Here is an 18,406-nt window from a genome sequence, read left to right as displayed (position 1 = left end):
ATTTAGCAAGGAATTTACTCTCCACGGTGGGAACCAGAACTAGTACCCTATCACCTGGAAAAAAAATTCTGACCCTAGCACCCTTATTATACGTATTCCTTTGTGCTTCTTGAGCTTTCTCCATGTGTTCCCTCACTATGGGTAGGACTGCAGCAATGCGGTCCTGCATTTGGGCAACATGCTCTATTACACTTCTGTAAGGGGTAACCTCGTGTTCCCAAGTTTCTTTGGCTATATCCAGTAAGCCCCTTGGATGTCGGCCATACAATAGTTCAAACGGGGAGAAGCCTGTGGATGACTGGGGAACTTCCCTAATGGCAAATAACAGGTATGGTAACAAACAGTCCCAGTTTTTCCCATCCTTATCGACCGCCCGGCGTAACATGCTCTTTAAGGTTTTATTGAACCTTTCCACTAAACCATCTGTTTGTGGATGATAGACTGAGGTTCTGAGATGCTTGATTTTTAGGAGTTTACATAGCTCTTTTGTTACTTGGGACATAAATGGTGTTCCCTGGTCAGATAAGATCTCTTTAGGAATTCCGACCCGGGAAAACAGAAGTACTAACTCTTTTGCTATGTTTTTAGCAGAGGTGCTACGTAGGGGAACTGCCTCCGGATATCGGGTAGCATAATCTAATATTACCAATATATGCTGATGTCCCCTAGCAGACTTTATTAGGGGTCCTACTAGATCCATAGCAATCCGGTCAAATGGTACCTCTATTATGGGAAGGGGTACCAATGGGCTGCGGTATGCTTTGAACGGGGCGGTGATCTGACATTCTGGGCATGAGGAACAATAGTTTGTAATTTCTGCCAGAACCCCAGGCCAATAAAAGCTTCGGAGAACCTTTTCTTTTGTCTTTTCCACCCCTAGGTGTCCCCCCAATGGATGACTATGTGCGAGGTGTAATACTACGTTACGGAATGTCCGTGGTACCAACAATTGTTTAGTTGTAACTGATTTTCTTTTATCAACCCGATATACTAGGTCGTTCTCTACCTCGAAGTAGGGGTAAGCAAGTGACCTATCTGGTTGGCCATGAGTACTATTCTGGTCCCGTATATTTCCCCTTGCTACCGCTAATGTGGGGTCCTCCCACTTGGCCTTCTTAAAACTCCCAGGACTGACCTCTAGGTCAGCGAGGGTCTTATCCTGTACTGGGGTGGTAAGTGCCTGATCAACATCTTGATTTGGGGTATTCCCTACCAAAGTAGTGATGGGGAAGGGAATTTCACAGCACTCCTCCTTTTCCCCCTTCTTATTTGGGCCCTCGTCAACCTCCATTTCTGAAAAAGGGAAAGGATTTGTTTCTTCTAACACTTCGTTATGGTCTGCTATTGAACTCTGGGCGCTATTCTGAGCTGGGGACCACATTTTTAGAAAATGGGGAAAGTCGGTCCCTATTAACACATCATGTGCCAGTTTGGGTACAACACCCACCTTGAAATCTAAAGAACCAAATTCTGTTTAAAAAAAAACATCAACAGTGGAATATTCATGATTATCCCCATGTATACAACAAATTGCCACTCTTTGTGAACTGTTTACCTGTTTCTTCTTAATGGGCAATAGGTATTCGGACACTAGTGTGACCATACTCCCAGAGTCAAGAAGTGCCCGAACCCTCTTACCATTAACCTTTACAAATGCCCACAGATGGTTATTCAAGGGGTCCTCTGGGCTAGGGCCCATACATTGGGACAACAGCGAATAAGGTTCCACGCTGTTGCATTGCATGGGCTCATCATTTAGTGGGCAGATTTTTGCTGTGTGGCCCCTCTCATGACAATTTACACATTTAGGTACATAGTCTGTGTCCCACTTAGAGCCTTTTCCCGGCTCCCCATGTTGGCTATTGCCCTTAGTGTGCGAACCACTGTTGCTGGAGCGGCGTGAAGGTGGTCGCCGCTCTTCAGCGCCCCTTAACCCCGGTACCCTTTTACCGTCTCTGGAAGAGTCCTGGAACCTCGGGTAGTGGGGTTGCTCCACGACTGTGGGTTGCGGGTGCTCTTCTGCTGCACTGTACCTTTCTACAAGGGCCACAAGCTCATCCGCATTGTGGGGGTCACTCCGACTGACCCAACGGCGTAAGGCAGAGGGAAGTTTCCTCAAGAACTGGTCCATGACCAACCGTTCCACGATGTGGCTTGCTGAGTTGATCTCGGGTTGTAGCCACTTCCGGTCGAGGTGGATGAGGTCATACATCTGGCTTCGGGTGGCTTTATCCATCGTGAAGGACCATGTGTGAAACCTTTGGGCACGAACAGCCGTGGTTACGCCGAGGCGGGCGAGGATCTCGAACTTCAATTTTGCATAGACGTTAGCTTCGGCTGGCTCTAGATCAAAGTAAGCCTTCTGGGGTTCGCCGCTTAGGAAGGGTGCGATTAGACCAGCCCACTCAGCTTCTGGCCATCCCTCTCTCTGTGCCGTGCGTTCAAACGTGAGAAGATAGGCTTCCACATCATCCGAGGGTCCCATCTTCTGAAGGTAGTGGCTTGCCCTGGTCATTTTCGGAACTGGGGCTGCCTCTGCCAGTGGAAGGTTACTGATAGTCCCCCTCAGGATCTCGAGTTCCTGCTGTAAGCCCTGAGCGAACCGCTTTTGCTCCTCTCTCAGCAGGCGGTTTGTCTCTTGCTGGTTTGCATTAGTCTCTTGCTGGGCTATTAACAGCTGTCGCTGGGTTTCACTCGCCTGTTGCTGGGCTTCATTCGCGTCTTTCTGGACAGCGACATTGCGTACCAGCGCACTCACCACGTCTTCCATCTTGTTTGGAGAGAGAGAAAAAAAAACCTTCTTTTTTTTTTTTTTTTTTTAAAGTTCTTTAACCCCCAGACCTTTCAGTGTTCTGCCCGCATTCTCCACCATATGTGACAAACGGCTTACTCCGGGGCTCCGCCGTCTGTCCGGGACTGTTAGAATACGGTCTTTTAGGGTAGGTTAAATGATGAGACGTCACGTACTGTTCCTTTAAACAGGCTATGCCTGGTTTATTCAGTCCCAGGCACTGAGACTGCCACAGTTTAAACAGAAAACAAAGCCAAACAAAAAGCTGCTCGTCTGAGCGATAACTTAAACTTAGATGTCCCTGACTCAGAGTTGGAAGTGGCTTGTCCACTTCCACCAACAAAATAAGTACCTTTGCAGTCTTTAGACAAACTAACAGAATGAATGAAGCGATTTGGGAAAGAGGCTTTCTCACCCCTCTGCAGTTCAGCAGCCTTCCAGGCTCTTGGGCGGGGCTCAGAGGAAACAGGAAACAGGTCTTATATACCTGAACTCTAATCAGCATGACAGGTAACAGAAAACAGGCAGCAGACAAACTGTGGAATGGAGTGCCTGTACCACGAGGCTGCCCTGTTCAGCTTAGACAGGACAGAAACTGTTCAGTATCCTGGGAGCCCTGTATATGGAGTTTATTACCAACCCCTGGTTTCTGTCACAATATATATATATATATATATATATATATATATATATATAATAAGTCTCCTGATGTAGGAGCAGATGGGGTTATATAGGAGTAGAGTATATTTGCAAGTAGATTTAAATTTAGACATTTTGATGTCACTAGGCAGGGGGAACAGAGAAAGAGAACCAGAAGACACTAAGAGACCATAGGAAGATTCAAACTAAAGTACTAGTATCTAGACATTCAATGTATCCATCAGGGGCCATGGTGCCCAATTGGTAGATCCTTGTGTACCAGGCCGTTTCATAGATTACATCAGGGGAGCGCAAACTTTAATGGCTGTGCCCCGCTTCCTGCCTGCTCCGGAGCTCGCGACCCCATCCTACCTTTACCACTGCGTCAAATGACGCTCCGGGGTCACGTGACCCACGGTGTCGTTTAACGCCTGTGGCGTCACATGACCGCGCCGCGTCATTTGATGCCTTGTTGCCATGGAGACGCGTCACAGCATCTGATTACAGGTACTTTTTTTGTTGCAGGGGCCTTACGCGATCCCCCCGGCATTTAATTTAAATGCCTGGGGGAAGAGCGTGGGACCTCTGCAACTGCCCGCGCCCCCCCAGACAAATCTCCCGCCCCCCTGGGGGGCGTGCCCCCCAGTTTGCGCACCGATGGATGACATCATTATTATTTGGGAAGATGAGGAGGCTGTCTTACGTAATATTCTTGGTACATTTGATGCTAATGATTTAGGTTTCAAATTTGAGATCAGCTCCAGCTCTATTGTTTTTTTTAGACCTTATACTATCATATGATCAAGAACTAAATATAGTTACCGATACTCAATTTAAATCAGTATCGGTTAACAATTATGTCCATGCTAGGAGCAATCATCACAACAAATGGTTAAACTCTGTCCTTACGGGACAATTCCATCGCATTGGGAGAAACTGCTACAGAGATAGGGACTTTCTCAAACAATCGCAGGTGATAAGTGAACAATTTGTAGATAAGGGTTATAATCAGATACTTATCACTGATTCCTTGAGCAAAGTTCAAGCCTTGGATCAATCTACCCTACTTGCCAAATCAAGGGCTAAAAGAATTGATAATTCAAAATATCACCCTTCAAGGGGTTCTGACAATAGGGGTCTCTTGGTTCCAAAATTCATCCCCACTTTTAACTAATCCTACAAGTCCATTCCGGCCATTCTGAACCGGCACTGGAAAATACTTAGGTATGACCCCCCATCTAGGTTTCAACCTTCCTGTGAGTCCAGGTTTACTTCTTTTAGAAAAGGTAATAACTTCAAAGTAAAGAGCAATATTAATTGTCTCAGTACAAACATTGTTTATATGCTCTCGTGGAGTTGTGACCTACAATATGTGGGCCGCACTACACGTCCGCTCAGTACTCGCTTTCTAGAGCACAGACAGAATGTCATCAATGGGAACAAGTCTGATAGTGTATCGAGACATTTCTCCATTATGCACAACAAGGATCCTCTATCACTAACAATGATAGGATTAGAACATATATCTCCCCTTACGTTGGGAGGTGATAGAACCAAGAGCCTGTGCAAAAAAGAAATTTATTGGATCTACCAATTGGGCACCATGTCTCCTGGTGAATACAATGAATGCCTCGATACTAGTACCTTCCTATGGTCTCCTGGTGTCTTCTGGTTCTCTTCCTCTGTTCACCCTGCCTTGTGACATCGAAAAGTCAATAAATCTACTAGCTCTTCTCCTATATAACTCCATCTGTTTCTACCTCAGGAGACTTCTAATATAGATATATTTATACAACTAGAAGTCATGAGAATACATTTATGTTTCTATAATCATGAATTGATTTATGATTTATAATATACAATAAATAGTTGTAATATTCCTCTAATATACCAGTTTGGTCTGTCCATCTTCGCTGTGCAATTTTGCAATATAATTGTGTAAATTAATATGATATTAATGCATATAGTTTCATTGGTTTTGATCTAATATGCATTTACACTTTTTTATTTATTTATTTGTAATTGTTTTAAAATACATTTTCATTTTCTTTATACAGTATTGTTATTCATTTGAATTTTAATACATGTTGGATTTGACAATATTTACATCAAGTGTTATCACGTTATATTCTAATATAAAAATAAAGTAGATAAATATCCCACGTTGTGAGCACATTCACACATGTCAGACAGGTCTGCACCCCTGCCTTTCCCCATTATCTCTTAGCCTACACTGCTTCCACTGCAGCGAGGGATTCTGGGAAATGACATGCAAATGAGCACAGCGTCACCTTTACCTTCAAATCCATTTTAACCCTGTAACAGGGACTTATCCCGGTTTAAATAAAGCAGCCTCAGAGCTCTGAGACTCCAGCAGAGAGATAGTTAATTGCAGCCACTCGATTAACTAGTCTCCACCTGGACTAATGAGAGCTCTGTAAAAAGCCTCATGTAAACACATGATATATAAAGCTTGGCCCCCTGCAGACGCAATTACCAGAACTCCCTCCTACTGTCTCTGTATGTTATCCCTACCTACCAATTAGACTGTAAGCTCCTCGGAGCAGGGACTCCTCTTCCTTAATGTCTAAAGCACTTATTCCCATGATCTGTTATTTATATTATCTGTTATTTATTTGATTACCACATGTATTACTGCTGTGAAGCGCTATGTACATTAATGGCGCTATATAAATAAAGACATACAATACAATACAATAATGCCCCCTTGCAGCTAAAATGTATTTAATATGTTTTATTGCTGAAATCAGTATGCAAGGGGTTTCCATATGTGTATGCCAGTTGGCAATTGGTTACATAGTTACATAGTAGATGAGGTTGAAAAAAGATGTACGTCCATCAAGTTCAACCAATGCTAAATTTAGACAACAGATACTTTATCCTATATCTATACTTCTTGATCCAGAAGAAGGCAAACAAAAAACCCCAGTGTCATATCATGCAATGATATCTCATAAGGGAAAAATAAATTCCTTCCTGACTCCAAGAATTGGCAATCGGATTACTCCCTGGATCAACATCCTTCCCATGTTTACTTGTTTGGTATATCCCTGTATACCTTTCCTTTCTAAAACGATGTTCAACCTTTTTTTGAACAAATTTATTGTATCTGCCATCACAGTCTCCATGGGTAATGAACTCCACATTGTAACTGCCCTTACTGTAAAGAATATTTTCCTTTGTTGCTGGTGAAATCTACTTTCCTCCAACCTTAAGGGATGGCCCCTGAGTCATGTGTACAGCCATTGGGGTGAATAGTTCATTTGAAAGCTCCTTATACTGTCCCCGAATATATTTGTATATAGTTATCATATCCCCTTTTAAACGCCTCTTTTCTAATGTAAATAAATCTAATTTAGCTAGCCTCTCCTCATAAGTTAGATTGTCCATCCCCTTTATACATTTGGTGGCTCTTCTCTGCACTCTCTCTAGTTCCATAATGTCTTTTCTTAGGATTGGCGCCCAAAATTGTACTCCATATTCAAGGTGTGGTCTTACTAATGCTTTGTAAAGGGGCATAATTATGTTTACTTCCCTTCCATCCATTGCCCGTTTGATGCAAGATAAGATCTTGTTTGCCTTTGCAGCTACTGTATGACTTTGGGCAGTATTGCTAAGCCTGCTGTCTACAAGCACTCCTAAATCCTTCTCCGTCAAGGATTCCCCCAACTTATCCTCATTTAAATTGTAAGTCGCCTTTTTATTCTTGCATCCCAAATACATAACCTTACATTTACCTGTATTAACCTCATCTGCCATTTACTTGCCCACGTTTCCAGTCTCTCCAAGTCCTTCTGGAGAGAAATTACATCCTGCTCTGATTCTACTACCTTACACAATTTAGTATCATCAGCAACGATGGAGACTTTGCTATTGATACCAACCTCAAGGTCATTAATAAACAAGTTAAAAAGCAGGGGTCCCAGTACCGATCCCTGAGGTACTCCTCTCACGACTTTAGCCCAACCTGAAAAAGTTCAATTTATGAAAACCCTCTGTTGTCTGTCCTTCAACCAGTTTTCAATCCAGGTGCATACATTATTACCGAGTCCAATTTTGTTTATTTTGTACACCAACCTCTTGTGTGGAACCGTATCAAAAGCCTTTGCAACATCTAAGTAGACCACATCAACTGCATTACCCTGGTCTAGATTCCTACTTACCTCCTCAAAGAAACAAATAAGGTTAGTTTGGCATGATCTATCCTTCATAAATCCATGCTGACTATTACTAATGATTTTGTTTTCCATTAGGTATTTCTGAATATTATCCTGTATTAAACATTCAAGTAGTTTCCCCACTATTAAAATCAGGCTTACAGGTCTGTAATTCCCCGGTTGTGATCTAGCTCCCTTTTTAAATATAGGAACCACGTCTGCTTTACGCCAATCTTGTGGTACTGAGCCTGAGGAAATGGAGTCCTTGAATATTAAATATAATGGTTTAGCTATTACTGAGCTTAACTCCTTGAGAACTCTTGGATGTAGGCCATCTGGTCAGGTGCCTTATTTACTTAAATTGTTCAAACCGCTTATGAACTTCTTCCTCAGTTAACCAATTGTTCATTAATATGGAGGTTGTGGCTTCCTCCTGCGGCACTACTATTGAAATTGATTCTTCCCTGGAAAACACAGAGGCAAAAATTTGTTTAATACCTCTGCTTTTTCCTTATTGCCTGGTTTCCGGCCAATCTTAGGGTATTTAAACACCATTTTAGACTTTTCCCATTTACCTCTGATGAAGTCACCACCTGGTGACGAAACGCGTTAGGACGCATCACGCTGAGCTCGATGAGGCCAAATCCTGCACGGAGCAACTTTGAGGGGGGGAGGAAAGGGGGGGTGAAAGGGGAGTGGGGGGGAAAGGGGAGTGGGGGGGGGAAGGGGAGTGTGGGGGAAAGGGGAGTGGGGCGGGGGAAAGGAGAGTGGGGGGGTGGGAAAGGGGAGTGGGGGGGAAAGGGGAGTGGGGGGGAAAGGGGAGTGGGGGTGGGAAAGGGGGGGGGAAGGGGAGTGGGGGGGGGGGGAAGGGGAGTGGGGGGGTGGGAAAGGGGAGTGGGGGGTGGGTGGGAAAGGGGAGTGGGGGGTGGAGAGCAGGGGGCATATGTATTGTCATAATTTATGTATCTGCTTGCCCCCCCCCCGTCCGGGCATCCGTTCCCCCGCTGGCTCGGTGGCTGGCCGCTCCCCCTTCTTGGTTCCCCGTGACTCGGGGCTCACCCTTCGCCCCCCCCCCCCCCGTTCCCCGATGGCTCGGGGCTCGCTCTTCGCCCCCCCCATTCCCCATGGCACAGGGCTCGCTCTTCGCCGCCTCCCCCCCGTCCCCCGATGGGTCGTCCGGCTGACGGAGGCGCGTGCAGGCGGCGGCAGGAAGCGCCATGTGTGGGCCTGGGTCCTGGCCTGAGGCGCGAGGTTGCGCGCCTCAAATAGGTGAGTTACTGGTGCCATAAGTTGAGGCGGGAAGCGCAGTGGTGTGAGGCAGCATTTTGTACCTGGGCGAGAGGTGGCGGCTGGTGTGTGTGTGTGAGAGTGTGAGAGTGTGAGAGTGTGAGAGTGTGAGTGTGTGTGTGTGTGTGACCTTTGGCCCGTCACTCCGCCAATGAGAGTTGTGCGGGGGCGGGCGGGCCAAGGGAGCCATCTCATTGGCCTGAGGCGGATTGACGGGCCAAAGGTCCAATGCGAGTGCCCCTAGGGACAGGACAGACAGACAAACACACATACGACGGTTTGAGAAATATATATATATATAATATATATATATATATATATATATATATATATATAGATACATACATACATACATACATACATACATACATATATACATACATACAGTACATACACATAAATATAGCCATATAGATACTCTGCTCCTCTCAGACATTTACTCACCCACAGCCTCAAACGCCTCCTGCACTCCCGCCCCCGTCCGAGCTGAAGTCTCCATGAAGAACAGTTGCTTTGTGTCAGCGAAGGACTGTCCATCCTGAGAAAGACACGGCATCTGCTTAACCCCTCCCCTCCTGCAATGTGATGCGAATGGGAAATCCCCGCATAGTGTCATTGGCTGCAGATTCAATTACCCGTAAAGTAACTGTGACACTTGTTTGCAAAGACAATGAGGTTGATGTATGAGAAAGTGGCTCTGCGCTGAAGCATTTGTGTCTAAAAAAATGGATTCGCGTGATTTGCTCCATATGTATTAGGAGAAGTTATGCTGTTTTAGAATTTGGTGCATTTTTGCACAACAATTGTGCGCTAAAACATTTCCTAAACCACCTTTAATGGAGGAAACACTGCAGAAAAACGTAAACTAAAGTAACGTAAGCCGCACATTTTGTCATGTATATCCCGGCGCCAACATGCAAACGGAACTGCGCTCATCCCACTGTGGAACGTTAGCAACAAATACATGCACGGGAATAAAGGACCCACTTGCTCCACAAATCCCTAATATTGTTACAGAACATGCAAGAGAATGGCGCAGAGAAGATCAACACACAGGCGCGGCCCGTCCCCGATATATTGCAGCGCAATGGGTGATAAACGCTTTAATATTTAGGGAACGCTAGGTAGGTGCAGTGAGGCCCCAGTGGGTTAATGTAAGGGAAATGATTATACAAATACTGTCCAAAATGTATTTGCAAACATTGTACAGGCATACCCCGGTTTAAGTACACTCACTTTAAGTACACTCGCGAGTAAGTACATCTCGCTCAATAGGCAAACGGCAGCTCACGCATGCGCCAGTCAGCACGTCCTGAACAGCAATACCGGCTCCCTACCTGTACCAAAGCTGTGCGCAAGTGGGGAGACTATAGAGCCTGTTACAAATGCCTTATTTACATCAGTTATGCACGTATATGACGATTGCAGTACAGTACATGCATCGATAAGTGGGGAAAAGGAGTGCTTCACTTTAAGTACATTTTCGCTTTACATACATGCTCCGGTCCCATTGCGTACGTTAATGTGGGGTATGCCTGTAATAGTTTTTGGCGTCTGTGAACACACCTGAGATATGCTAATTTCAATCACTTGAATATACTATGAATATCCAAATTAGGATTTTCCCCCAGGTTTGTTTAAAGGTATCTCTCCACGTGTTGTACTGAGGTTTAGGAAGGCATATAAGGAGTGTTTAGGATGGTATATATGTCACTGGGTGTTTCCAAATAGGTCTTCCCCCCCCCCGCCTCATCTCTACATACAATTAGGGTTGCCAGGTGTCCGGTATTGTACTGGACTGTCCTGTATTTGGATACTCTGCCCAGTAAAAAATGAGCGATACTGTAATACTGGACAGGTATGTGTCTGGTATTTTCCTCCCTGGACATAGTGACCTGACGCACCTTTCACCATTGAGTCCAGTATTTTTGGAGAAGCCACCTGGCAACCCTACCTACAATACAGAGGACATTGCACATACAAACATTGGGATAAAGACATCTCTCTATGCAGTGCACTCTGGGAGACAAAATGGTACCTCTCGTGAGACCTGCCTCTCCTCCTGCAGGTCACTCTTGTTCCCAATCAGCGCAATAACCAGCTCCCCGTGGGGGAAACACTTCTCCAGCTCCTGCAACCAAAGCTGAGCCCTGAGGAAAGTCTCCTGGGTGAGGGGGAGGAGAGAGGAGGAGAGGGGAGAGACGCAGAGAAGAAGAGACGGGACGGGAGGGAAGATGAGGAGAGGAGATGTTTAGGGCCTGTATCAGGCAGAGGAGTTAGCAGCCAGGCAATGTCATCATTACTGTTACAGACTAAATTAATTGTAATCATTTTTTTTTTCTTTTTGATGCCAATATTCATTTTAATGTTAACAGATGGTTCAAATTTCTGGTCTCTTCTAGACTTTTAATGCCCAGAATTTAGACCAATCAAAAATCCTAGCGTCTAAAGATTCTATTATCCGTGTGATGGTACTGGGCGGTATGAATTACTGTATCACTACTTTTTTATTTGCCCAATTCCAGTTCCACTAGATATATAAAGACACATGGGTTTCTTATAGAGAAACTATCTTCCTTTCTCTTTACTCACGTGCTGTCAGAATAGCTTTTCCCAAATGTTTAATCAATGTAGATTTTTTTTTTTTTAAATCAGACACTACCACTATTTTTTAAGCCACGTTGACCAGTGCTACTTATTCTAATCCTTCTGATTAGATTCTGTGTCACGCGTAATCTGCTGACCTTGCGCGAGATGTCATACACCAGCAGGGCGGCGTTAGCCCCACGGTAGTACAGGTGGCACACGCTGTGGTATCTCTCCTGCCCGGCCGTGTCCCAGATCTCAAATTGCAGGGTCCTGTTCTGCAGACAAACCCGCTGCGTGAAAAAGGCACCTGGGACACAGAGACAGAGGGGAAGTCAGTGAGATGGAGCCGCGAGCCGCTGAGTACTGAGCACTGCTACCTTGTTATGTCATGTAACTCTCCCTGCCCGGCTCCCTAAGGAGGTTGCATTGGTGTCGTGGTGTATTAGATATCCGCATTGATTTACCAGGTCTCAGGGGTTGGCTGGGTGATGGAGAAGATGGGGCACCAGGAGGTTTTATAGTACACCCTCAATCTTTAGCAATGTTCCCAGGCTTGGGAACACTGCAGTCACAGTACATGTAGTCTGACATAGTTGCACTTCTTTTCAGCCATACTGATATCACTCTTTACCCAGGTCTTCCCTGTGTGCCCACTCTTAACACACATGGGAGGTGCAGGTAGGTACGTGTTACTTTACTGATAATCCTCTGATTGACTGGGCCCCCATTCCTAGCAATATCCTTAATGTTCCTTTTACTGTGGGCCCCTGCTGAGGTCCTGGCCTGTTCTGCGCAACGTTACGGTTGCTTTCCAACCCCTGCTTTGGAACTGCTACTTCCTCAGGGGGTGCTGAATACTGTGGGTGGGGGTCCGCAGGTAGGGCTGATCCCCAGGCATCATTGGGGAAACTTCTGCTTGGCCCACTGAGGCATGTCTGCATTCCCGTTACTGGGACATGCTCTTCTCTCTTCTGGCCATACTATTGGATCCTATCTTCCCTACCTCTGAAGTCTCTCTTCTTCTGCTCGCTGGAACTTTCTCCCAGAATCCTCTGCTCCTCTCCTTTACACCTCCTATGACACAGTACTGCTGTGTCACCACTGGGTGGAGCTTAACTTCTGCTCTCACTGTTGACTAGTTTACTTACCCTAAAATCCCTAACCTTAACTCCCTCACTTTACCCCTTACCCTAAAAAGCTTAATCCCTTACCCTAAACACCTCAAGTTAACCCATTAATAACTTGCCTTAGCAGCAGACAGCCGGCGGTGAGATATCCCATTTAATTTATTTTGCACTGGACTAACACAGTTATTCCTATTTCATTCATCATGGTCGTATACCCTAAACATCCCTATAACATCTCCATATAAGGCTGCGGCCCCGCTAGCGCTGAGCGAGCTGAGCGAGCTGAGCGGACGTTGCTTGGCGAGGTGACTTGCATATATATAGATATATATATGCAAGTCCCCTCCCACGCGAGGCGCACGCGGGTATGCGCTTAGGTAAATAACATTTTTATACTTTCCCGCTCGCTCCATATTCGGCAATGCCGCCCTCCCTCCCCCCGAGCGCGATCAGACGCAGGACACCCGCCACGCATGCTTTGAGCGCCAGCGCGCTCAGCGCTAGCGGGGCCGCAGTCTTACAGTGGTGCCCCCTTGTTTAAGCAGTCCTGCCTAGAACAGTCCTGCTTAATAGGTTAAATGACTGACACCTTAAATAACCAGATCAGTATTTTTAAGCTTCTAACATTTACATGGTTAAACAAAAGCTCTGGGTGTTTTTTACAATCTTCATCTAATGTATTTTGGTGGTAAAACTGTTTGCCAGTCATCAAAATTGTTCACTTCGCTCTGTTTCTTTGTTTGCAAAATGATTACAAAACCACCATAATTTGATGGCTACATACAGTAGAACTCTCTCTTTAAATGGGCAATACCCCCTACTCTTTTTTTATCATTTATTTTTTTACCCACCTCCTTTTTTTTAGATGGGTGGGAAGCAGTGGGTCTTCGGTGCTAAAAGGCGCTATTTTCAGCTTTGGGGACCCCCTGGTTTCCGAGCGACATACCTGTAAATATAGCGCCGGGACCATAACCTCTAGCGGACACAAAATGGAAGCTGAAATCTCTCGCTACACGCTGACCAATAGGAAGTTGCGATATTATCCCTTGTGGCTTCCTATTGGCCCATGTGATGCATGGGATTTAAATACACAGAAGTACCGTATATATATATTGAAATTAACACAGTTCAGCTCTGGGGAGGGGGGACCCTGTTTCACACTCATGTTAAAAAAAATGGGAGTTTGCAGGGAACAGTACCACTACTTTTTTAAAGCTGCAGTTCAAACTGCCGTTTTTAAAAATATATTTTTTTTTTCCCCATTCAATATGTGCATCATTGCAATCTGCACACTGACAAGTGATTAGCTAAGCTGCAGATCGATCTGTTCTCCTGTAATTGATCGCTTGCTCAGCTGATTTAATTCAGTTCTTGCACAGCATTGTGGGCAATGTAGTTCCTGGAAAACGGTTGACTGGGCAGTTACTAGATACAATTGGTTCACTGCTAGAGGGCGGGGCTCAAGAGCCAGAGCCAATCAGAAGGAGAAGGGGCTGTCACTTTGGAAAGGCTTCCTACATTAGAAACAGTAAAAATGTCTTAAAACATTTTTTTTTTTAATGCTACAAGTTTTTTCTCATAGTACAGAACTGATTTATTAAAAAACTACACATGTAGCATATTGCTGGAACTGCTGCTTTAAGGCACTTCTTCCACTGGGGCAATGTATTAGTAAAGAGGAGTGTTGTTTTCACAGTCTGTGATGTCTTACATTTAATTATAGTTATTTCTGTCTAATTGTGGCTGTGGTAATGCTAAGAATGTTACATGATTGCAGGTATAAACATGAGATAGATACATTCTTTCGCCCTAATTTACGTTTGCTAGGAAAACTGTGGTTTTTCACACTTTAAAAAAAAAAAAAAAACCCCGCCATTATTCAAAAAATGTGGATCATTTGTTTAAAGGAATTAAGAGAATATCCGATTTTTTTTTAAAATACAAAAATAAATGAAAATTACAGAAAAAAATAAAAATGTGAGGGGAAAAAAACCATTTTATATATATATAAATTCGCTATTTAAAAAAAATGTGGGAAATGAAGAATAAAAAGCAAATCGAATGTTGACACGTTTGCCCAATTTCTCGTGGTGACACATTTCTGTGAATGAGAATGAACCATCTTTCTATAAATTGTGATAAATAAACTTGAGAAGTCCCCTCTAGTTGTGACGTCATGTTACTACATGTGACAGCGACGTAAACACCGCAGATATATAACCCTTTCACTGCCAAAGCGGACAGCAACGCATTGCAAAGCCATGACAAGAAGTTTAAGGAGCAGTTCCCCTACTGGTTTTTTTTTTTTTTTGTAGCCTCCATTTTACAGGTTGGGAACCAGGGGTCCCCCTGAGTCAAATGTCACTATTTTCATCTCTGGGGACCCCCTGGCTCCAGAGATACTTACCTGTGAAGTTACCAGATTTACATCTCTCTATGGGGAAACAAAATGGCTGCCAAATCTCTGGCCAATAGGAAGCTGCAAGATCATCACTTGTAGATTCCTATTGGACGGCCATTTATATCCCCTTCAAACACCAGGAAGTAATACCGGTAATTTCTCCAAAAATTATCTCGGGAACTGGGGGGGGGGGGGAGTCCTTTCAGGTGAAAATAGGTTAGTTAGGGTGTACTGCTCCTTTATATGTTTGTAAGAGTAACCCGACCTCTCCGTGAAGTTTTGCTTCTTGTAGGACTCTCACAGAGTGGGGGTTCCTGTAAAACCCTGTCTCGTTGGGGGCCGTATTGAGGGGGCATGGAAGGGGCAGGAGGCGTGGTAACTTACATCCTGTGGTGGGGATAGACTCTCGGAACTCGTCCTTCACATATCGCAGGGTCACACTAGATTTGCCCACATCGCTGCTCCCCAGTAACACCAGCTTATAAACCCGGCCTGCCCCCTCCTCACCGGGCGGCACTGAGTGGGCCAAACTCGGCTCCATCCCTGCAGGGGAACACAGTACGGACACATCAGCAGTCTGCTCCCAGATGGCTGGAAATGATAGCGTCCTCCTTGCTCTCTAACGACATAACCTGATCTTCGAAGAGTGAATAGTTACATAGAGTTTATAAATGGGAGAAGCTCTGGACAGTAGGTTCATGATTACAGATCTCATTACCCTATTTACATTTGAATTGTCCATAGAGTGTCTTCTGGCATGAGAAGGTGTCTTATTGAATAACACTGCTTAGTAGATCTCCAACCTTTATATAAATATACAAAATAACACAGGAACTGTCTCTCAGTCCACAACAACACATATTAGTGTAAGCCTTAAAGCAGCAGTCCAAGCTGCCATTTAAAAAAAAATCCCCTTTTGTACGTGCATCAATACAATTCACACAATGATAACTAATTAGCTAAGTTGCCGATCGATCCGTTCTCCTGTGATCGATCGGCGAAGATTCGGCTTGGGGGGGGGGGTTCACTAAATGGCTGTCAGTGCAGCAGAAGAGGACCAAAGATGCAAAGTTCTGTGGGGAAGATCATGTGACCATGCAGTCACTAGATACAATTGGTGCACTGCTAGAGAGAGGGAAGAGCTCAAAAAGGGGTGTGCCAGAGCCTGTTTCAGAAGAGGAAGGGGGTGTGACTTTGTTAATGGTTGTTATAGAAACAAAAAATGCTTGTTACATTATAATACATAAAAATGTAATTCAGAGTTGTTTTAAAAAAAAATGCTACAATATTTTCTCATAGTACAGAATTGATTTATTTGAATAAAAACACATGTAGGATACTGCTTGGTCTGCAGCTTTAACCTTTAATAAATCATACACTAAAACTAAGATTAGCTACAATAAGGAACCCCTACATGGACTGGGTGTTTGAAAATAACAAGTTTTACTATATGTTATTTAAAAGTTTTATAATAATGTAGATTGAGCCCCGTTCTAGTGTTTTTGGTTTTGTTACAGACATTTATGTCATTATATAACCAGTCCTTTTTATTATAGCACCTTGATCTAGTGTTAATGTTCAATTAAAATTTCAATCCCGGGTTCTCCGTTTTTAAAATATATATATTTTTTATCACGGGGGCTCCCTGATTACCATGTCATTTTATCTCCGGCGATACTCCGGTGCAGTTACTGGCGTTCTCCTGCCCTTTCAGAAGCTTAAAATAGCCGCCAAATACTCGCAGGTCCTGCGGGCGAATAGGAAGCCACAACATCATTGATTGCAGCTTCCTATTGGACGGCCATTTAAATACCCAGGAAGTAACACTGGAAAGCAATTCTAAATATAAATAAATATATATATTTGGGTTGGATTGTTGCTTTAAATATATAACCTGCCCTCTCTAAGTATAAAGAGATTGGTGTAAAGAAAATGTAGGGTTTCAATGAAGCCTTAGTGCCGGCGACAACAACGCAATGTCGCGTCAAAACAAATGCATTGTCGCCATCGTCGGCGCTTATAGTGCACGCAACGGCGCGACCTAGCGACAGCGCTACCAAAAATCTGGTAGTCGCTGTTATTTGATTTTTTTTCAACGACGGTCTCCCCTTTTGGCCAATCGGAGAGCTTCTCCGTCCCTCTGCCCTCCCCCTTTCTGACGTCACTGGCCTTGTAGCCAGCGACGTCGCCTACATTTTAAATACAACTATCGCAATGGCGACGGGTGACATCATCGGTCGCGTCGCCGGCAGTATAAGCGCAGCCTTAGAGGTGGGGAGGGAAGGAGCTGATGGGAAGAGAGCTCTGGAGACGAGGGGACTTCTCACTGCACTTCTGGCTCCACCTGGTCTCCCATCACATGACAGGCATGGCCAGTTCACTAAAACAATTGGGAATTTGAACCCTGAACTGGCTCTGTATGACCCAGTGGTCGTAGGGTAATGTTACCAGGTGAAGCGTAGTACTGCTACTTTTTTTTTAATCTTCTCATCCTCAGTACAATTATTTGTTTATTTACAAACTTGCACTTCCTATGTTTTTAGTTTAACCCTTTCCTAATTACAGTCCAAAGGGCTTTGACCCATGTCAAACTTTTTTAAACCAGGCACAGTACCAATACAACACTGCCCACTGGTATTACCCCTCTCCAGACCCTGGCTCCTGGTGTTACAGTATATCTGCAGTCAGGTGGTCACTTTGACCCACTCTATGCTGCCAGCCAGGCAGCTGCTGGGACTAATAGAAGTTGGTACCCAGACACTTTATACCTGTCAGGTCCTGTATCTCCAGTCCCTGGTGCCCCAGTTAGGATGAGGGGAAGTGCAGCCAGTCTTCTAAGGAGGGAGAGCACCGCTGGGCATCGTGCTGAGCCTGAGCACCACCTCTGGTTATGGAACACTCTGAGGTTCCTTTCAGTTGGCATCTGACAGTTGGGAGGTCCTTCTTCCTAATCCAAGTCTCCTGACGGCCAAAAGAATGCCCCACCACATCTATCAAGGAAACACATTCCCACCGAATCCAGTGTGGTTTTCTTCATTGATAAACCTAGAGAAGAGCTTTTGCCCCAATTTTGCAGCCAAGAGACTTTGATAAATGACTCAAATTAAAATACCAATTTTAGTCTGAGATTAAAACTCCTAAATGTCTGATGCTTCTCTTTTTAAAAGGAGAGATTCAGCTGGCCTAGGCCTTGAAGTCTCCCATCCACATTTTAAACCCAGTGTTGGTTGAAACCGTCATTTTAAGATGGAGCGCAGAGACTCCTGTGGGTTTAAGATGACCTTGGGGAAGTTACTTTACCTCCCCCCATAGGATCCAAAATTAGATTGTAAGCTCTTTTGGGCACAGGGACCGTGGCTTGCAAATCTTATAGGACAAAGATTTGTACACAGAA

The 18,406-nt window shown here is 44.6% G+C and overlaps 1 protein-coding gene across 3 annotated transcripts in view; it reads right to left on the bottom strand.

Moving 5' to 3' along the window:
* RAB17 (RAB17, member RAS oncogene family) overlaps positions 1-18,406 on the bottom strand; it is a 58,845-nt gene that overhangs the window by 39,967 nt on the left and 472 nt on the right. The window contains exons 2-6 of one of the 3 annotated variants that reach the window (XM_075607329.1): positions 17,781-18,002; positions 15,397-15,555; positions 11,640-11,791; positions 10,934-11,059; positions 9,340-9,433 (exon numbers count right to left, since the gene is read on the bottom strand). In XM_075607329.1, the coding sequence (XP_075463444.1) occupies positions 9,340-9,433; positions 10,934-11,059; positions 11,640-11,791; positions 15,397-15,553 (529 nt within the window). In that variant the 5' untranslated portion in view covers positions 15,554-15,555; positions 17,781-18,002. The remainder of the gene's footprint in view (positions 1-9,339; positions 9,434-10,933; positions 11,060-11,639; positions 11,792-15,396; positions 15,556-17,780; positions 18,003-18,406) is intronic. The other 2 variants (XM_075607328.1, XM_075607327.1) reach the window with 2 other exon arrangements.

Source organism: Ascaphus truei, chromosome 7 (genome assembly GCF_040206685.1).
Source record: "Ascaphus truei isolate aAscTru1 chromosome 7, aAscTru1.hap1, whole genome shotgun sequence".
NCBI lineage: Eukaryota > Metazoa > Chordata > Amphibia > Anura > Ascaphidae > Ascaphus > Ascaphus truei.
Note: the sequence above shows the minus strand (reverse complement) of the source record. Positions and strands in the feature narration are given on the sequence as shown.